The sequence below is a fragment of the Sus scrofa genome, chromosome 7 (assembly GCF_000003025.6).
Source record: "Sus scrofa isolate TJ Tabasco breed Duroc chromosome 7, Sscrofa11.1, whole genome shotgun sequence".
Taxonomy (NCBI): domain Eukaryota; kingdom Metazoa; phylum Chordata; class Mammalia; order Artiodactyla; family Suidae; genus Sus; species Sus scrofa.
The window spans coordinates 120,655,489-120,677,177 of record NC_010449.5 but is presented as its reverse complement, the minus strand read 5'-3'; the positions used below and the strand labels follow the sequence as shown (position 1 = coordinate 120,677,177).

Here is a 21,689-nt window from a genome sequence, read left to right as displayed (position 1 = left end):
ACAGGTCACCCTTTGGGGTGATGAGAATGTTCTAGAACCAGACAACGGGGATGGGGGCACCATAGGGCAAATATGCCAAATGCCACTGAACTGTAACTCCTGTGCGGTTAAAACGGTAAATTGTTACGCTATGTGAATTTTACTAAGATAAAGTATAATCAGGTACAAAAGAAACGGGGTGACTGTGTTCCCTGACCTCAGGTACTCCTGCATTCCCACCTGCTATCTGGAGGGGGAAGGGGGAGAACGAAGGTACCGGTGACAAGAGCAGGGGCCACCTGCAGTCAGGCCTGCTGCGTGCCCCGCAGCCAGGGCCTCGGGCCCCAACGCTACACCCAACGCTCTGGACCCCACGGGCCCTCCGCGCACAGCCTGAGGCTTTCCCACCTCCCCCCAGGACCCTCCTCTCACCTACCTCTCACCAAACACAGTCTGGATCGCGTGGTACATCTTGGAGTCCTTGTTGTATTTGGTGGACATCAGGAACCTCTAAACATCCCCAAAAAACAGCATGAGCGTGTGCACCCACGAGAGGCCGCAAAGGACTCAGTGGTGTTCTTGACTCTTGTGAAACACGCTCCCCCCGCACCCCCAAATCGCCCTGAGCAGAGCGTCTGCTGTGGTATGACACCCCTACACGCGATCTCACCTAATCCCTCTAGAAGTCCTGTCTTCAGGGATGAGGAATTCGGGGCACAGAGGGGTGAAGTGAGTTTCCTGCAGTCACCCAGCTGGGGAGGGGTGCAGGGGGCTTCCTCACTCTAAAGCCCACATGGGACCCTGCACTGCGCCACCTCCTAAAGCAGCGAGGAGTTCCCATTGTGGCTCAGTGGTAACAAACTCAACGAGCATCCGTGAGGATGCGGGTTCGATCCCTGGCCTCACTCAGTGGGTTAAGGATCCAATGTTGCTGTGAGCTGTGGTATGGGTTGCAGACACACCTCGGATCCAGTGTTGCCATGGCTGTGGTGTTGGCCAGTAGCGATAGCTCTGATTTGGTAGCCCTAGCCTGCAAACTTCCAAATGCTGCAGGTGCAGCCCTAAAAACAAAACAAAACAAAACAAACCCCAAAAAAACAAAGTGGCAAGAACAAGAGAAGGCATGGACTGCTGTGCAACCAGAGTGGAGGAGAGGAGAGGTTGGCACTGACCCTGAATCTGTGCTGAGACGCTCAGCACAGATTCAGGGTCAGTGCCAACCCAGGCCTGGAAGTCAAGGCAGGCTTCCTGGAGGAAGAGTCCACTCCCCCCCCAAGAGCAGGATGGCATCAACAGTAACAGTACATAACAGCTTTTGAGACAGCAGAGCCCAGGGGCTGGTAGCTCAGGCTGTGGAGTTCCCTGGCTTAAATTTGAATCTGGGCTCAAACATCTTCACTCTGCCACTTGCAAACTCTACGATCCTGGGCAAGTTACCTCTTCTGCCCCTGTTTCTTTATCTTACAGGATGGGAATAAAAAGAGTGTCTACCTGGTGGGGTTGCTGTGAAAAGTAAATTAGTTCTACAGGAAAGGTGCTGAGAATGGCACCTGGCACACAGCAGGTGCTCCATAAATGCCAGATGCACACCAGCATCCTGTAGCTCCTTGAATGCCTGAACAACTCTAAGATGTGGGTGGTATTTTTATGCTCATCCTACATATAAATGAAGAAATTGAGATTTAAGGTTGGCTCAAGGTCACACACATGGTAAACGGTGGACACAGGATTTGAATCTAGGCAGTTTGCTGTTGGGGGGGAAGGGTGCAGGAGCGAAGAATGGGATCCAGGCAGGAAAAGCCAAGGTCACATGATTCAGACAGAGAAATGGAGGTGTGGGGGGGAGGGGGCGGCAGCAGAGGAGCTGGAGAGGCTGCAGGGCCAGATCCCAGAATCCTGCCCTGTGGAGCCTCAGTTTTATCCTGTGGGCACAGGGGAGCAGTAAGGTGACATTAACCCAGAGGCTGCTGGTGTCTGTGAGCTTAGTTCCTGGGGACCTAATATCAAATTTCCAGCTCAAAGGAAACCCAGAAATGGTTGACTTTGGGTCATGAGCCACATCCCAAGACCCCCACCTCCACCCAAACACATTCGTAAGCCAACTTCTCTCACTGGCCCTCCTGCTGGCTTCCTTGCCAGCAAAAAGACCTTGGACGTAAAGGCCTACCACCCAGACCCCACTCAAATACCCCTGAGTAGTCCAAGGCCTATGCCAGCCCTTCCCAACCTGAGCTGAGGAGCCCCTCCTGAGGCAGAACAGCCTCAAAACAGGCTCTGACCAGGGTCCCCATGCCTGCTGTCCCTGGACCCTGACTTCTTTTGATGGCCCAGTAAATCAGGCTCTGGGACCTGAGGGGTGCACAGGGGACCCCCAGCACCTGCTGCCTTCTGTTGCCCACTCTGACCGCCCATTTCTGCCCAGGGTGGAGTAACTGCTAGGGACTTGCCCTCTGCCATAAACAACCAGAAAAATAGGCAAAATATATGAAATGTCTAGACAATGGGTAAAGGATTGTGAACCCTGACAGAGGGAAAAGATAAAAAAAGAAAAAAAAAAAGATGAGATCTCTACAACAGGATCATTCCAGCTTTCTGCCCAGAGGGAATTGTAGGACAAAGGTATTTTACAAATAAACTCAAATATTTTTTGAGCAGGCTTTCCAAATTGATGAGATAGAGGTCAGAGTCCAGGTAAGCCAGAAAAAGCTAGAATTTGTAAGGCAGAGGACCCAAGAGGAGAGAGCTATGCATAGAAGGAGGTTCTGTGTAGGAGTTCCCACTGTGGTGCAGCAGAAATGAATCCGACCAGTATCCATGAGGATGCAGGTTCGATCCCTGGCCTTGCTCAGTGGGTTAAGGGTCTGGCATTGCCTGGAGCTGTGGTGTAGGTTGCAGATGTGGCTTGGATCCTACATTGCTACAGCTGTGGCATACACTGGCAGCTGTTTTTCCAATTTGACCCCTAGCCTGGGAAGCTCCATAGGCCACAAACAAAGCCCTAAAAAGCAAACAAAACAAAACAAAACAAAAGGGGTCCTGTGCAGAAATCTGCATAGGGACCTTCTGTATCTTTGCATGGATACCAATCTGGACATGTATAGAGTGAAACTCCACAAGACCAAGTATAAAACTTCTGGGAAAAGGAGAATTACTGGGTAACTATAGGATAAACAATTCTCAGGGTTCAAACAAGCCAAGGATTGCTCAAGTTCCCACCAGCCAGAGTTAAAACTTAGACACAAGGCCTTTAATAGAATCTTCAGAAGGGTCACTCCTCAGTAGTGGGCTAAACTAGCTCTAGAGTAAACACCTACTCTATTTTTTTTTTTTTTTTGTATTTTTGCCATTTCTTGGGCCGCTCCCACGGCACATGGAGGTTCCCAGGCTAGGGGTTGAATCGGAGCTGCAGCCACCGGCCTACACTAGAGCCACAGCAATGCGGGATCCGAGCCGCGTCTGCAAACTACACCACAGCTCATGGCAACGCCGGATCGTTAACCCACTGAGCAAGGGCAGGGATCGAACCCGCAACCTCATGGTTCCTAGTCGGATTTGTTAACCACTGCGCCACGACGGGAACTCCGTAAACACCTACTCTAGATCAACCTTCAAAAGACTTAAAGCAACCCAGAGAGAATCAAACTGACCTCCCAGAATGAAGTTTAGTATTCTTTAAACAAAATCAAGCACTCAGCAATGTAGTATTCACAATATCTGGTATGCAACATAAAATCACTAGACATGGCAAAGAGCAGGAAAATCTGATCTATAACCAAGCCTAGAAATAACAGAGAATGATGGAATTCACATACAAAAACATTAACACATTTATTACAATTTTACAAATATGCTTAAGGAACCCACACATCCAAGAAGTTCAAAGAATCCTACGTAGAATTAATACAAGTAAAAGTATACCAAGGTAGAACATAATCAAATTTCTGAAACCAGTGATAAAGAGAAAATCTTAAAAGTAAAGATATGAAGTACTATAATTATTTGAAGACAGATTGATATAAGTTAAAGATTATACTATAGGAGTTTCCTTCATGGCTCAGTGGAAACAAATCTGACTAGTATCCATGAGGACACAGGTCTGATCCCTGGTCTTTCTCAGTGGGTCAAGGATCTGGAGTTGCCATGAGCTTTGGTGTAGATCACAGAGGTGGCTCAGATCTGGCATTGCTGTGGCTGGTGGTATAGGCCAGTGGCTACAGCTCTGATTTGACCCCTAACCTGAGAAGATCCATATGCTGTGCATGCAACCCTAAAAAGACAAAAAAAGAAAGAGAGATTATACTGTAAATCCCAGGACAACCACAGCGAGATAGAGAGAAAGAGAGAGAGAGAGTGCTAATAAGACAATAGGGGAGATAAAATGGAATGCTAAAACATACTCAATCCAAGAGAAAGCAAGAAAGGAGAAAAAGGGAACAAACAGCAAGTGGGTCAAATAGAATGGTAGATATAAATTTAACCATATCAATAATTACATTAAATGTAAATTACCTAAGCATTCTAATTAAAAGGCAGAGATTGTAGGATTTAATAAACTGGCAAGACCCAACTATATGCCTATCTCTAAAAAACCCACTTTAAATACAAAACTCCAGATAGATTAAAAATAAAAGGACAGAAAAAGATACACCATGGAACACTGAACACAAGACAGCTGGAGTAGCTAAATTAATACCAGATAAAATATACTTCAGGGAGTGGAATATTGCCAAGGATAAAGTGAAATTCCTAAAGATAAAAAGATCAATTCCTTTGCTAAATGTGTACCCACCAAGTAACTGAACTTCAAAATATATGAATCAAAATTAATAGAACTTAAAGTAGAAATAGACAAATCCATGATGAGATAGGAGTCTAACAATCCTCTCTTAGTAATTGCTAGAACAGGTAGAAAGAAAATTAGTAAGGATTTATAAGATTCAAACAACACTATCAATGAACTTGACCTAATTGACATTTCTAAAATACTCCAACAATTACAGAACATATATTCTTTTTTAAGTATTCATGAACATTCACAAAGATAGACTATATGCTAGGTCATATGACAAGCTTCAATTAATCGTAAAGGACTGAAATCATGAAGAGTATTTATCTGATCTTACAGAATTAAATTATACATCAATAACAGAAAAATATCTGGAAAATCCTATAATTCTTAGAAATTGAATAACACATTTACATGATCCATGGATCACAGAAGAAATCACAAGGGAAATAAGAAACTACTTTAAACTGAATGAAAATCAAAGCACAACATATTGAAATGTGTGGTATATTTATGCTAAAGTAGTGCTTACAAGGAAAGGCATAGCTTTAAAGGCCTGTATTAGAAAAGAAACAAGGTCTAAATTCAATTATCTAAGTTAACCACCTTAAAAAATTAGAACAAGAATGAATTAAACTGAAAGTGAGTAGAGGAAGGAAATAATAAAGAGTGGAAATCAGTAAAATAGAAGAAAAACAATGGAGAAAACCAATGAAACAAAAAGCTGATTCTTTGAAAAGATGAATGATTGACAACACTTTTGCTTGCCTGTTCAAGAAGATTAAAAAAACAAACAAACCCAAATTACTATTCCTAGAATGAAAGAAAGGACATCACTATAGATCCAGTAGAAATGGTAAAGATAAAAAATAAATATTGTGGACAACTTTATACCAATAATTTCAACAATTTATACGAAATGGGCAAATTCCTTGAGATACCAAACTCAAGAAAAAAATAGAAAATCTGAACAGCCATATACCAATTTTAAAAATTGAATGTGTCATTTAAACAAAAGAAAAACACTTCTCTCCAAAAAAAAAAACACCAGGTCCAGAAGCCTTCACTGGTAAATTCTAGCAAACATTAAAGAAGAAATAACACTACTCCTGAGCAAACTCAACAAACGGAGCAGAGGAACCATTTCCCTCCTCATCCTATGAGACCTATTAATCTGATATCAAAGCCAGACAAAGGCATCATAAGAATAAATATAGCAACAAAAATTCTTAACAAAAGATGAACAAATTGCATCCATGTGTCCATGCTTCCAGGAACAAATTGTATCATGACCAGGAATGCAAATTGGTTTAACACTTGAATGCTAATCAATGTAATTCATCATATTAATCTATTTTTTCGACTTCTTTTCTCACTGAGCATCATGAAGGTCTTTGTGTATAACTTTTGGGAGCATGCTTTAAAAAGTCTTAAACTATATCTGTATTTTCAATGAAACTATTTTTTTAACAAGATGACTTTTAACATCCTGTTAGAGACACCATAGTCGTTCAACTTGTCTCATGATCTAGACTCTAAGTTGTAGTTTGCCCCTCTCAATGTCACCACAGCCACTCTCCAAGCACAGCATCACCCCCACACACCAGCTGGGTACCCACTCTTAGAATAAGAGCACCATCATTCATCGAACACTTGCTATGTACCAGGCATGGGCTAGATGGCTCACGTATATTCTTTCAGTTCCATTCTTTGTGTGTGTGTGTGTGTGTGTGTGTGTGTGTGTGTGTGTGTGTTTTGCCTTTTCTAGGGCCGCTCCTGAGGCATATGGAGGTTCCCAGGCTAGGGGTTGAATCGGAGCTGCAGCCACCGGCCTACGCCAGAGCCACAGCAACGCGGGATCCAAGCCGCGTCTGCAACCTACACCACAGCTCACAACAACACCGGATCCTTAACCCACTGAGCAAGGGCAGGGACCGAACCCGCAACCTCATGGTTCCTAGTCGGATTCGTTAACCACTGAGCCACGACGGGAACTCCCAGTTCCATTCTTATAACCACCTGTAAGACAGGCATCATCCGTATTTTATAGAGGAGGAAACTACAGCCCAGGGCAATAAAGTAACTTGTCCAAGATCCTACAGCCAGCTAGTGGCAGAGCCAGATTTGAGCCCAGTTCTGCCAGCTGTCATCAGTAGACATGCTGATGGCCGTTCTTAGACCCCATGTGGTAGACACCACTCTGCATACACTGTGGGTCCACTACGCTGCCTGTCACCATTTCTTCATCTCTAAAATGAAACTAATAAGAGTTCCTAGGGAGTTCCCATCGTGGCGCAGTGGTTAACGAATCCTACTAGGAACCATGAGGTTGTGGCCTTGCTCAGTGGGTTAAAGATCTGGTGTTTTGTGAGCTGTGGTAGGTTGCAGACGTGGCTCGGATGCCACGCTGCTGTGGCTCTGGCGTAGGCCAATGCCTACAGCTCCAATTGGACCCCTAGCCTGGGAACCTCCATATGCCGCGGGAGCGGCCCTAGAAAAGGCACACACACACACAAAAGACAAAAAAAAAAAGTTCCTACCCACGAGGATTAAATGGGTTAATAATTGTGAAATACATCAAAAATGCATGTTGAAGCATCTCTTGACCTTTATTTGTTAACTGCATGGATCAATATTTCGTTCTCATCCTAGCCTGAGAAGAGAAGAGTTACAGCTCCAACAAAGATGGAGGAACTGAGGCTAAGAAAGACGAACCAACTAGATGCGTGCACACCAGTTGGGCAAAACTCCCAACCCAAAGGGTCTCACAATAACTCACTGCCACATTCAAAGGCCTTGCCTAGAGGGTCCCCCACAAAGGTGGGTGGTTAGAGAGGCTGTTCCCTTTGGGATCCTGGGAACAAATGTGTGTGACTCTGGAATGTTTCTCCCACAGTTACTGGAGAGGAATGTCATGCACCCAGCCCAGGGAAGGGGAGGGCTCTCACTCTGGAAACCACTCTGCTCCTACCTTGACCGACTCGGGGCTCGTGACGATGACCGAGGTTTTGTGGAAGACGTTGACCCGCACGACGGGTCCATACTTCTTGGCCCTAGAAAACAAAGTGATGCAAAGGAGGCTGTCGACTACCAGGGCGGCGAGTATCCTCAGCTCAGCCCGGGCCCAGAGGGAGAAACCCAGCAGCCCATCCTGGGTGGGGGTGGGGGTGGGGGTGGGGGCTCAGCACAGCCTGAGGCCAAGGCTCTGCCTGGATGCCGACCCATTGCTGAGTCGCATCCCCCACTGGCCTCCGTTTCCACATCCATGAAATAGGGTTGCTACGCTCCTCGTTTGCCCCCAAAGCTTCTGCTAGGAATCAAGCGATGTCACATCTCTGAAAAGTGTAAGCACTACCCCCAAACAATGCCTGTTACTGAGTCACACCCCATCCAACTTACAGATGAAGAAACTGAGGCTCAGAGAGCTTCCGATGGCTGGTTTAAGGCCACACAGTAGGCAAAAGGCAGAGCTTGCCTTCTGAACCCACCTCATGTGCCTCTCCACTCAGGGGAGGAGCTGCTGAGGGTGGCAGCCACCTGGACTGAGGAGGGGGTGTGGGTGCGGGGCTGGAGGTTGTGGGGAGCTGGCCCACGAGGGATGGGGACTGAAGCAGGGACAACAAATGACAAGTTAGGACCCACCAATCCAAAAACACATCTTGGAGCACGCGGCCACAAACCTCGTCCTTTTTCCAAAAGTAGGGGAGGTGTCCTAGAAGGAAACTAGAAGAGACGGGACATGGTAAGATCCCCGGAAGCGACCATCAGAGAGCACTCCCTCCCCCACGGGACCCTGAGAGGTCGGCTAATGCCCACTTCCCGATGGGAGGACTGACGCCCAGAGCAGGAGGCATGGCACTGGCTCAGGGTCACCAGGCAGGAGGCGAATCCGGGTCTGACTGGCTCCAGAAGTTTCCTTGGAGAGATGGAGAGGAACGAAACCACCTCCCCGGGGCTGAGGTTGGGGGCCAGCAGGAGGCAAGGGCTCAGTGATGCATGGAGCGACCTGAGACATTCACTGAGCACGTGCTAAAAGCCAGACATCATGCTGACGCCTTGTGAAGTCTCCTGGAGGTAGGTCTATTATTAACCCGGTTAAGAGGTAGGCCACCGAGGAGTTCCCGTGGTGTCTCAGTGGTTAATGAATCCGACTAGGAACCATGAGGTTGCTGGTTTGATCCCTGGCCTTGCTCAGTGGGTTAAGGATCCCGAGTTGCCATGAGCTGTGATGTAGGTTGCAGATGCGTCTGGGATCTCGCATTGCTGTGGCTCTGGTGTAGGCTGGTGGCTGCAGCTCCGATTAGACCCCTAGCCTGGGAACTTCCATATGCTGAGGGAGCGGCCCTAGAAAAGGCAAAAAGACACACACAAAAAAAAAAAAAAAAAAAAAAAAAGGTAGGGCCACCAAGGCTGGGAAGATGAAGTCACCTGGCCCCAGGTCATGTTATGCAGGCTACATGATTACCAGATTGTAAGCAAGCCTGCTGGGTGCTGCCTCAGGCATGTCCCAGGGTGCTTGGACTCTCTCCCATTTAAATTTATTCCCATCAAGCTCACTACGGCATCCAGAATGGGGACCACAAAACTGCAGTTGGGGTTTGCTGGATCATGGAACTCAGACTCTCTTTGGGGGAGACAGAGTGAATAAACAAATAGGGAAATAAATAGGAAGTCAGAAAGTGATGGGAGAAAAATCAGAAAAAGGAGAGCTAGGGATGGGCGTAGGAGGATTATTTTAAATAATTGTTACATGTGAGCTGTAAGAAGTGAGGAACTCGGCCACACAGGTACCTGGGAGGAGAACATTCCAGCCAAAGGGAATAGCAGGTGCAAAGGGCCTGGGGTAGGAGCATGTTAGGTTAGTTCAAGGAACAGCCAGGAGGCGGTGTGGCTGGAGCAGAGCAGTGGAGGGGAATGTGGTACAGGGTGAGGTCACCAAGGTGGGGGCAGCACATGTACAGCCTTGAGGGCTGTGAGCCAACTTTTGCTTTGACCTTGGTGAAGTGGGGGCCACTGGAGGGTTTTGAGCAGAACAGAGAAAGGATCTGGTTTGGATTTTAAAGACTCGTCGTCCTTGCTGCTGCAGTGCTGTGAGTAAACAGGGCAGGTGGGGGGCAGGGGTAGGAGTGGGGGCACCCCTGAGGGGACTGTGAAGGTGATGGGGACTCTGACCCATGGCGGTGGGAAGTCAGACTCTGAATGTACTCGAAGGTGGGCGGTGCCAAAGGGACCTGCCTATGGATTGGACGTGGGGCTTGACCGAGGGGCCAGTGATGGTCCTGGTGCTTCTGGCCTGGAGCACCGGGAGGATGGATGGAGCTGCCATTCACTAAGGCGAGGAGGACTGAGAAGGGGCCTGGTGGGGGCAGCAGACCCCACTGTGCTCACCCCCTGCCCTTGCCCTGCGGTATCTTGGCCCTGCTGGCAGGAGAGGCAGGCTGGGAATTCCAGCTCACCAGCGCCCCCCCATACACCAGAGCAGCTCTCCAACAGTGACCCCTGCCCCCTCCACCTTGAGGTTGGGGGGGGACGTGTGCTCCATCAGGTCCCAGAGCTCCCCAGGGGGGTTTCATCTCTGTTGTCCCCAGAGGTAACTTGCGTCATTGGCCTCTGTCTCTCTCTAGCCAATGTCCACGCCTACTGGGGCCACCCCCCCAAACTACTTACACTTCAATTTTTTTTTTTTTTTTTTTTTTTTTTTTTTGCCTTTTCTAGAGTCGCACCCACGGCATATGGAGGTTCCCAGAAACAGAGGTTCGTGAATCAGAGCTGTAGCTGCCGGCCTATGCCACAGCCACAGCAACACTGGATCCGAGTCGCATCTGTGATCTACACCACAGCTCACGGCAATGCAGATCCTTAACCCAATAAGCGAGGCCAGGGATCGAACCCACAACCCCATGTTTCCTAATTGGATTCGTTTCCGCTGCGCCATGATGGGAACTCTTACATTTACTTCTTGTCTCAGGATTGGCTTCTGGGAACCAACCCAAGACAAGCGGATGAAGTGAGGAGCCAGACTTTGGACCTGTTAGATGTGGGCTGCTCATCTAACCTGGAAGGGGAGCGGGCAGCTCAGGGGAGAGCTCCCAGCCAGAGCGTAGATGTGAGAGGCTCAGCAGGGAAGTGGGGTTAACACAGTGGGTTAGACCACAAGGAGGTGGGACAGAGAAGAGGCCCCAAGACTGAGTCGCTGTTGGTGGGGGAAGGGAGTAAAGGGACAAGCAGCTAGGGAAACTGAGAAGCAGATGCCCAGGGGACGGGAGGAGGCTGGCGGGGGGTTGGGGGACCTGCAAAGAAAGGCTTCAAGGAAGGGGAGGGATCGGCTCTGCCCAGGCAGCTGAGGGAGGGGGCCAGATGGGGACCATGCGCTGACCCAGTCACCTCTAGCTCCATGGAGGTCACTGGAGCCTTGACCAAGGCAGATTGGGTGGAGAGGTGGGGGGCCAGAGCTGGACAGGCAGTGGATTCAAGAAAGAAGGGCCACAGGCAGTCAGGCAGGCAGAACGAGGGGTGTGGCCGTGGGGGTGCAAAGCCATGGGGCGGGGAGCTGGGGGGAATGAGGAGGCAGAGTTTTGTTTCACAGCCTATTATATAAAAATAGGAATGATGCAGAAGAGACAGAGGAGTGATGACAGAGGAGGGAGGGGGCAGCACTGGGGTCGCTGAGCAAGGAGGGGGACGGTTGTCCTTGGCCAGGAGCACAGAAGTCCCAGGAGAGTGTGCACGTGGGGCCCAGGGCAGGGGAGGGGGGAAGCTGGGGGGCAGAGCCCTGGAAGGGTGTCTTGCAGGCTGTTCCACTTGCTCAGGGGCGTGGGAGGCAAGAATAAATGCTGAGCGTGCGATGGAGGAGCGAGGTGAGGGACTGAGGGCCAGACAAGGATGCTGCGAGAGTGGGCGAGCGCTTCCAGCGGAAGGAAGCTCAGTGGGGTGCCGGGCAGCTGAGGTCCACTTGAGGTGAGTGGCTTTGAACTTATACCACTCCCCCTGCAGAAAGATGGACCGTGGACATTGCACACAACTGGCTGTGTTTCCAGCATAATCCAGTATTCATGGTTCCTCCCCAAAGCTGCACGTTCGTGGAGAACATTCTCGGTTTTGAGTCACCTGAGTGGGAACAGAGTTTGGACCCTCCCCCCCTGTCCAGGCCTGCCTAAGAGTCTCCACTCTAAGCCCTGGAGTCCAGAGCCACCTGGGGAAGAAGGTGAGTGGCATGCGGTCCCCATGGCCAGGTGAGAAAGGAGCCTAAACGTGTTCCTTCTGGTTCCTGCAGGGGGCGCAGGGGAGGTGAAGGCAGAGCTGGAAGACCAGGTGTGAAAAACAGGCAGGTAAGCAACGATGGATGGAGGGGCTGGTAGACTGCTGGGCCAGGGCTGGGCAGAGAGAAGCCCACCAGGTTTTCCTGGTGGTAGACTGGAGATGGCAGAGCAGCCCTGGGAGAGAGGAGAGGACAAACCCCCCCTCCCTGCCTGGTCCCCAGCATCACAGTTTTCTATAACCTTGTGACGGGCACCGTGGGAATCCAAAGTTTCCTGTTTTGACAGAGAAAGTTTGGGACAGACCCTGGAGCAGAAGTCATGTAGAGAGCCCACTGTGGGGCCACCAGAGGGATGAAGGGAGCCCACGAAATGGCTGAGGAGTGGGCCACCCACTAGGAGTGAGGGTGAGGGATCCCGAATGTGCCTCATGCCAGAAGGAGGGGGTGGTGAGCACTCAGCTGGGCACCCCAAGCCCCCTGGGCATGCCTGGCCCAACAGAGCCAGCCCAGGTCCGGGAATTATTGGCAACTGTTGAACAGCCCCCAGGCCTGGCAGCTTGGCAAGTAGGAGAGGGCAGAGAGAACCAGCACTGCGCAGGAGTGCTGAAAAAATGTATTACAAAATAAATAAAAACTGAGAGAGAGAGAGGCTTTCCGTTGTCAAGTTGGCATCCATCCCACGCTACCATGGGAGTGGGGGGTGATGAGGAAGTTCAGAGCGGTGACAGAGAAATCTGGAAGCTACAAGTGTTTGTGTAGGATCTGAATGTGGGGTCTGAGTTTCCAGCTGTTGTATGGGTCGTTGCAGTAGGATCTGTAACAAGCCCCCGGAAGTGGGACACTCAGGGAGGGCGTCTCCTAGTGGCTCCTGCAGGATAAAGACGATGAAGACTGCAGGTGAGAGAGCACAGCCGCTGCCTCTTGCAGGGCAGAGGGTTCCCTGCCTACAGCTGACAAAGCCCTGAAGCACCAAGGGGCGAATGGCACTATTGGAGACTCAAATACATCCATTTTTGTCAGCCCTGGTGTTGCCAGTCATGGTATGGGGATCCAAACTTGAAATGCCAAAGCATCTGATTCGTGCTATAGAAGAAGTTCCAGAACTTTCATTTAGTGCAGTTTTGTATTTGATTGCTAACCAATGTTTCATCCAAAATCTTTTTGTGTGGGCATTGTTGTGTTGGCCTTCTTAGAAGAAAGAGCCCCGGAGTTCCTGTCGTGGCTCAGTGGTTAACGAATCCGACTAGGAACCATGAGGTTGCAGGTTCAATCTCTGGCCTTGCTCAGTGGGTTAAGGATCCGGTGTGGCCGTGAGCTGTGGTGCAGGTTGCAGATGCAGCTCGGATCCTGCATGGCTGTGGCTGTGGTGTAGGCCGGAGGCTACAGCTCTGATTTGACCCCTAGCCTGGGAATCTCCACATGCCGCAGGAGCAGTCCAAGAAATGGCAAAAAGACAAAAAAAAAAAGAAAAAAAGCATAAAGAGCCCAACCGAAATTACCTTTGGGTTCCCCCCCACCCCTCCCCCCCACACACACCTGTAGGCCACATGTGGATTCTGTGATATGAGATTGGAGGGAGAATTCAGGTGTAAAAAGGAATGAGATACAGACACAGGCTACTACATGGATGACTTTTGAAAACATTATGTAAAGTAAAAGAAGCCAGACACAAAAGGCCACATGTTATATGAGCCCATTTATACAAAATGTCCAGAACAGGCAAATCTATAGAGACAGAAGGCAGATCAGCGGTTGTCAGGGGCTGCAGGGGGGGAGAGTGGTTTGCGGGGAATGAGGAGTGACAGCTACGGGTATGGGATTTCTTTCTGCGGTAATGTTCTGGAACTACTGGCAATGGTTACACAACTCTGTCACTACACTAAAAAGCACTGACATGTATACTTTAAAGGGGTAAGAGCTATGGCATACATAATTTGATTTTAAACATGCAATTTTTAAAAACTGATGTTGGGGAGAGGAGCAGAGAGGGTCTGGATTTAAGTTCTGTTTTCTCAAGGCACAGAGACTGGCCCAGGTCTGCAGGGTCTAAAGCACGTGGGTTTACACGAAAAGGCCAAGTCATGAGGAGGCCTACCAGGATAAGAACAAAATGCATTCTGTTCCAAGCTGTTGATGGCTGATTTGAAAACTGGGAAGGGTGACAGTGTGCCTAACAGAACTGGCAGGAGACTCCGACCAGCCACCTTGGGTCAGAGACTATCCAGGGACTCCTGTGCATGGACCAGGTGCTGCCCCCAGAGGTGTCAGGGACACAGCAGTGAGCGAGACAGACACAGGCCTATGGGAGAGACAGACACGCAACAAGAGATTGTACAGTTAGTTACCCAATTACCATTCCTAGGGACTTAGAGTTTATAAAATGAACATAGCATATGGGAGCCCATAGGCCCTCCCTGAGGAACTGGCATTTAAGTCAAGCCTGGATGAACTATCTGGGTAGAGTGGAAGACACAGCAGCTAAACAAGGGACAAGGGGTCAGAAAAACCGCAGGGTGGGGGAGGGACCCGGGAGGACAGAGAACCAGCAGGGAAAACAGTTGCCTCCCAATGTTCCCAGCCATAGAGATCTTTCCTGAACCCACCAAAAAGGGACTCAGGCTTCTAATGCCAGGGCATCTGGCTTGTGTTGGAGGTAGGTGCCTTCCAGGATGTTGGTGTCCTGAGGTTTTAAAAAGCGTGTCTAATACCATTGTTTATTCATTCATTCAACAAATATTTATTGAGCATCTGCAGTGTGCCAGGTGCTGGGGGAACATGAGTGAACACACAGTAGCCCTGCCCTCCCGGGGCTCACATTCTAAAGGGGGGAGACAGACAGTCAACAGGTGAACAGACAGTCAACAGGTGAAAAGAAGGTAATTTCAGGAGTGAGGGCCCCAGAAGGAGTCTGGGGCTAGGAGGTGGGCTTTATACAGGGTGGATGCCAACAGCAAGACCTGGAGGAGGGATTCAGCTGGAGGGGGGTGGGGGGTGCAGAAAGACTGCGGGCAGCAGAGAGCGAGGCATAGAAGAGGCATAGAACTGTGCAGAGAGGGTTCCGAGAGCTCAGCAGGGGCCTGCTGGCCACGGAGTGGACTTAATTAGATTAGATTTTGTTCTAAAGCAATGGGAAGCCTTTAGAGCAGAGAAGTGACACATCTGATTTAAGCTTCAGAAAGGTAAGCTTCTTTGGGGGGGCGGGGGGGGGTAAGGTGAGTGGGGGTGAGGGCCAAGGATGGAATGGAAGTACTAAGGAGAAGACAAAAAGAAGATACCAGGACAGAAAGAGAAACAAAGGGGGATGTGACCAAAGGCCAGTATATTCCAACCCAGGTTGAGTGACCCCGTCCAAGTCCCGAAGTTAAGAGCACCCACTTTAGAGCCAGGCTGACCTGAGTTTAAATCTAGGCTTACCAACTGTGTGACCTTGGGCAGGTGACTTTGCCTCTGCGCGCCTCAGTCTCCTCCTCTGAACGATGGGGTAACAATAGCGCCTACCTAACAGGGTTGTCGCTGCCATCGCGTTTTCGGGGCCCAGCAGAGCGCGGTGGGCGCCGAGCAGCTGCTGCGGCTGTGAGTAATTTGTTACTAAGAATAGTTAGCGCCCCTCTCCCGGCCGCAGTCTCCAATCGGCCGCGCGCAATGACAAGGCTGGACCCCCAGCCCCGATGCCGGCTTGGATGCAGTCCCCTGGCCCCCCCCATTCGAGCGCCCCATCCAGGCCCCCGCCCCCACCCCCCGCTCACCTGGGCCGCGGCGGCCCGGGGATGTGCTCATAGCGGCTGCGAGCGCGGTGCACGAAGGTGCAGCAGAGGCCGAAGACGACCAGGACGGCGCTGCCGAGCAGCATCAGCAGCCCGGGGCTCATGGCTCCGGGACAGGCCAGGCCAGGGTCGCGGCCGGGCACAGAGGGGGCGGGAGGCCGCGAGCCGACTCAGCTGTCAGCGCCGCGCGCCGCCTCGGCCCCAGGCCCGGCGCGACCCAGCACCGCCCCCGCCCGCTCGGCTCCGCCCCCGCCGGCTCCGACCCCTCCCAGGGCGCTCTGTCCCCGCCAACCACGTCTCCGCCTCCAGCTCCAGCTCTCCGAGCCTGCCCCCGCTTGGTCCCACCCATCTTTAAGCTCCGCCCCAATACAGCACAGCCCCGCCCAGTTCTAAGGCCCCGCCCAGAGCATGTGGTCTCCTCCAATCACAACTCCGCTTAAGGCTAAGCCCCGCCCACTCCGGCCTCCCCGGGCTCCGCCCACAACCCTCAAGCTCCACCCCAATAGCGGCTCCGCCCGGAACGCGTTGTCCCTGGCAACCCTAATTCCTCCGCCCTGGCTGCGCTGGCGGCGGTGCAAAATCCTGATGGCTGGTCCGCCCCCTTTGGCGCCTCCAAATAAGGGCATTCCTCTGCGCGCAGTCCTAGACCCCTTCCCGTCTCCCTAAACCCATCCTATACTCCACATTTCTGCATCACGCCTACTGTTTCCAGACCTCTCCCCAAAACCCCAACCTCCAATGCTGGTTTCCCCTCCCCAACCCGTCTACCCAAGCAGGTAAAGAGGATCCTGGGAACACAAGCAGGCCTATGTCTGCGTATGAAGAGGACATAGCTGGACCCGAGGGTGTCACCCAGACCAAGGAGAAGCACCAGTGGGGTCCGTGGGCTCAACGTCCGAGGCGTTGACTCTAGTTCAAAGGAGCTAGAGTTGGAGTGGGCGAAAATCTGGTACAGAAAGTCGCCCTCATGCGGGAAGGCGAGAAATATGCCTGGGGTGGCCGCCCAAAGGGTATTTTTGAACTGATAAGCCAAGACTTCCCTCTCTTTTATAACCTGCTTCTTTCCAATCCAGGTATGGCAGTGGAGGCCAGCTCCGGGCTTTTTATTGCCCAATTCTTATACTCAGGGGCGACCCGGAATGGAAGCAGATGAGAAGGCCAGGTATGCCCCCTCCTAGTTCAGATAAAAGTCCTCGCGGCCAGGGAGGGATACCCAGAAAGTTTAAATGCTGCTGGGTTTCTGAGAAAAGGATATGCCCCACCCCACTTGTGGGCTAGAGTCCTGGAATCCAGAGAGGGTTGGGACTGAAAAACAGAGGTGGCCTGTGTACCCCTTACCAGGTTACAACTAGGGACAGTCCCCACCAGGGGCGTAGGAGTTCGGGGTGTGTGGGCTGCGGGCTGATAGAGAAGGCCAAGCTTTAACAGGATTTCTCCCTCCCCCTGACCCGCCCCCTCCCCACCAGGCAACCTGATTGTCCACCACGTCCATCCCGGCTCAGGGACCACCCCAGCCTCCCCACAGGGCTAGGAGACAGTGACTTGCTACTGTGCCCCCTTGTGGTGGTGAGAAGCAGCCGCAGGCGCGCACAGGGGACCTCTGGCTGGCCCTGCGGGGCAGGTCAGACAGCTCTCCTCGACTGTGAAACCTCCAGGCGTTGGGGACAATTCGAAGGGAGAATGCCAAGCAATTGTGCCTTGAGGGCAGAGCCAGACCTTAAACTGCTCTGGCCGCAGTCTGTAGCAGGCATGGGACAGCCTCAGGTACATGTGTGAGTGTGAGCCTGTCCAACTAAGCCAGGCAAAGAAGTGGACGTTAATACTCTCTGGTGCATTGGTCAACACCAGTGACCTCTGGCTCCAGCCCCGAGACCTCTGGGTCCCTCAGCGGAGCCTCCCAGCTCTCCTGTGAGCAGTGGGGACTAAGGAGAACCCACACCCGGTGGAGGGGGGGCAGTGGAAGGCCCTTTGCCTGGACAGGCAGCAACTGCCAGCCCCCAGCAGAGGGCGCTGCCTGGAAGCACGTGGCCAACCACCTGACCCTTGGGGCAAGGTCTGGACAGAGCTCTCCACTAGGGTTGCTGCTGGCTCCCCACCAGTGCCTATCAGCCCTTGCAATGCGGCTAGTCCAGACTGAGAACACTGGCAGAGCCCACACCATGCAGGAGGTGGTTTCCCAGCAGGCATCACTGAGGGAGATGCAGGCAGAAGAGGTGGCTCTGCATTCGCTGTCCTCACTTGAATGGCCTGGCAGGGCACAGGTCCAGTAGCCCAGGGAGAGAGAAAGATCAGGCCTCTGGGTTCAAAGCTAACTCCCCCTCTGAATGTGGGACCCCAGACCAGTTACATAGTCACCCTGGATATCAGCCCAGGGAGTTGCTGGCTGAAGAAAACTGTATGACCTACAAGTTTTATTCGGGGAGCTTACTGAGGACTACAGCCTGGGTGACAGCCTCTCAGACAGCTTCAAAGAACTGCTCCAAAGAAGTAAAGAAGGGGCCAGGGTATAGGAGGGGTTTTGTTTGTGTGTTTGTTTTTTCCTTTTAGGGCCACACCTGCAGCATATGGAAGTTCCCAGACTAGGGGTCGAGTCAGAGCTAGGGCTGTTGGCCTGAACCATAGCCACAGCCCCACCGGATCCTGATCTGAGCCGCATCTGTGACCTACACTACAGCTTGTGGCAACACCGGATCCTTACCCCACTGAGCGAGGCCAGGGATCAAACCCGCATCCCCATGGATACTAGTTGTGTTCTTAACCTGCCGAGCCACAATGAGAACTCCAGGAGTTTTTGCTGAAAATAAAAAATCATGTAGTCAGACATCAGAAGATTATGCTAATCACAAAAAATAGACAGCTCAAGTTAATGATTTTAGTGCTTTTCTATGTATAGGAAGATGTAAGAGTCTGGGCTTATTGAAATTATTCCTTAAATACGCATTGTGACTACCTAGGGCCAGTATCCATGTTTTCTCCATCTTAAATTCCCCCCAGGGTGCACCATGAGGGGGGTGCAGTGGCTGATGGCTTGGTGGCAGGTGACATTTGTGGGGTACTTGTGAGGATTAAATGAGTCTGCACACTTGAGCATACAGTAAGTGATCAATAAATGCTCATTCTTAGCAGGGGTGGGTATTGGGGTGAAAGGACAGATGCTCCCACAGGAAGATGTGGGTTCTACATGTTAGCCGAAGGGGCTTATCTTCCTCCCATTTGGAGGATTTGCTATCAAGTCATTCTCAGGCTGGTCCCTCCAGGAGGCATGTCCCCTCCCCACCCTGTCTTGAGCAGCTGGCAGCTGCCAGTGTGGACTCCACTCGCCAGCTATTGAGCTTTCTGGCCAGGAAGCAACATGTAACAGGCTGGGCATATTTGTTAGTGTTCCCTCATTTTTCTTCCAATAATCCTGCTGTATACTTCCGTTTGCCAATAGCTCAGAGAGGTTAAGTGACCTTCCCAAGGTCACACAGCCAAGGCTAGACACCTAGTCTCTAGCACCCCAGGCTTTGTCTCCCAGGCTAGTCTTGGCAAGGTGTACACACGGGATGCCTTGGGTAGCTGGAGGTTGTCCCCTCGCTTGCTCCCCTTCAACCACTGACTGCAGCTGTCAGAGCTGCCAGGACGGCGGGCCTTTCCTATCATCAGAGGACAAGGTGGCCATCCAGGGCCCAGCCCAGCTGCCAGAGGGGTGCAGGTGAATAGGGAACAAATGAGGCCTAGCCAGGGACCTGAAGTGTTATTACCTCAGGCTATACCCTGGATGCAGCCCTGGGCGCTGGGCCACATCTGGGACATCCGTGCAGCACTGGCTCCCAGGGCTCCAGAACTAAGCTGTGTGACACTGGGCCGAAGCAGCCCCTCTCTGGGCCAGGTTCTCATTCCCAGGGGTCAGGCTGCAGCCTCAGCCTCACTGGGAGTCTGAAGGGTGACGGGGTCAGGGGTCGAGCGAGGAGGGAGGCAGGATGGGCGAGCCAAGGCCAGCATGGCCCAGAGGACTGATGGCCCCGGGATCTCCCCCCAGTAGCCCCAGCCAACACCAGTGATGCTCAGGGCCCAGCTGGGGCTGGACCACTCCACCTGACCACGTGGGGAAGGAACCAAGGGTCCCAGATGGTGGCCCTGGGCTGTGGGTGCTGCGGTGCAGTGGGAGGTGCCCTCGTTACTTCCACCCAGCTCCCAGGCCCCACCTTGTGGAGTCATGGCCTCCAGGCCTTGAAAAGGGGAGGGGAACTCTTGAATGGGTAGGAGCACTGCAGAGCACAGAGGAGCCCCAGGAAGGGGAAGCAGAGGCTGCTGTGACCCATCCCCGGCCTGCAGGCCAGAAGGACCCCCAGCTCCGGGTAGGGCCATGGTGCTGCCCTGCTCTGAGCGCCCCGAGGCCACCTTCCCTGGGCTCCAGTCTCAGCTCAGCCGCATATGACTAAAGGCCAGGGACACCCAGGCTCCCAGCTTCGCTGCCACGCCGGCACAGTTGAGTTTGCCTAGATGGTCACCACGGGCCCTCCCAGCTCCTAACATTTCAGAATTTCCCTGCACCCTGGAAAGATGCCCCATCAACCCCTCTGGGGCAGTGGGAGGCAGCACAGCCACCCACTGGGCAGAAGGGACCCACAGGAGACAGGGGTCTCCATCAGCTCTTTCCCAGTGAGGCTGGCAGCCCACAGCGGGCAGGGGGTCTGGGCCACACCTAGATTCTCAGGGAGCTCAGTGGTTAGGGTCCTAGGCAGCTTGTGTTCAGATTTCCCTGGCTTCTCCCCCTCTGGCTGGGTGATCTCAACAAAGATATTGCAGCTATGTGAGCCTCAGTTTCCCCATCTGTAAAAGGGGAAGAAGAGGGCTCTCTGAGGATAGAATGCATCTGGGCAGGCTGTACTGTTCCTACGAGGGTGCCCACCACACAGGCCACACTCCTGGGCAGGGTTAACTATGGTTTCCATGTGAGGCTCCGCAGGGCTGGAGGAGCCACAGGATCTGGGCCCCTGACCGATCCCACTTAGGGCAGAGATAGGGAAAGTTTGAGAGGATGAACCTAGGAGTTCCCGTTGTGGTTAAGGGGGTTAAGAACCTGACTAGGATCCAAGAGGATGTGTTTTTTGGTTTTTTGGGGGTTTTTTTTGCTTTTTTTTTTTAAGGCCTCACTCCTGGCATATGGAGGTTCCCAGGCTAGGGGTCTAATTGGAGCTACAGCTGCCGGCCTACGCCAGAGCCACAGCCATGACAGATCCAAGCCGCGTCTGCGACCTACACCACAGCTCATGGCAACACCGGATACCTAACCCACTGAGAGAGGCCAGGGATCGGACCTGCAACCTAATGGTTTTTTGCTTTTTTTTTTTTTTTGAGGATGTGAGTTTGATCCCTGGCCTGGCTCAGTGGCTTAAGGATCTAGCATTGCCATGGCTGTGGTATAGGCTGGCATGTAGCTCTGATTCAACCCCTAGCTTGGGAACTTCATATGCTGCAGGTGTGGCTGGGGGGAAAAAAAGAGAGAGAGAGAGAGAGAAAATGACCCTAAAGCTTTTTTTCTGCAGCCCCATACTGGGAGACCCTGCCCGCTCCATTTCCTCTGCCAAGTACACTGCCCCCGGTACCAGCTCAGTTCCCAGGACAGCACCCAGGTTAGGTTGGGATGTCCCACCCAGAGCCCTCTCAGCCCCCAACCCCCACATGCGCCACGTCCTGTCCTTGCTGCCGGTTGACACCACTCACCCTCCCTGGCTCCCTATCAGAGGCTGAGCCCAGCCATACTGAGGCCCCTCGACAGGCTGGCATCTGGCAAGGCTGAGCCCTTTAATGGACGGAGGACTGTCCACTGTGAGCAGGAGGGAGGCCGCAGGCCCAGCCCCCTTCCCCTGCCCCCACTGTCAGCTTCCAGGCAGGTGTGAGTCAGAGAGAAGAGGCA

At 52.0% G+C, this 21,689-nt stretch overlaps 1 protein-coding gene across 1 annotated transcript in view; it reads right to left on the bottom strand.

Moving 5' to 3' along the window:
* Positions 1 to 18,397, bottom strand: part of LOC100512793 (cholesterol 24-hydroxylase) — a 36,251-nt gene extending 17,854 nt beyond the window's left edge. Inside the window, exons 1-4 of the mRNA XM_021099690.1 lie at positions 15,770 to 18,397; positions 8,408 to 8,488; positions 7,737 to 7,818; positions 416 to 489 (exon numbers count right to left, since the gene is read on the bottom strand). Of these exons, the coding sequence (XP_020955349.1) occupies positions 416 to 489; positions 7,737 to 7,818; positions 8,408 to 8,488; positions 15,770 to 15,891 (359 nt within the window). The 5' untranslated portion in view covers positions 15,892 to 18,397. The remainder of the gene's footprint in view (positions 1 to 415; positions 490 to 7,736; positions 7,819 to 8,407; positions 8,489 to 15,769) is intronic.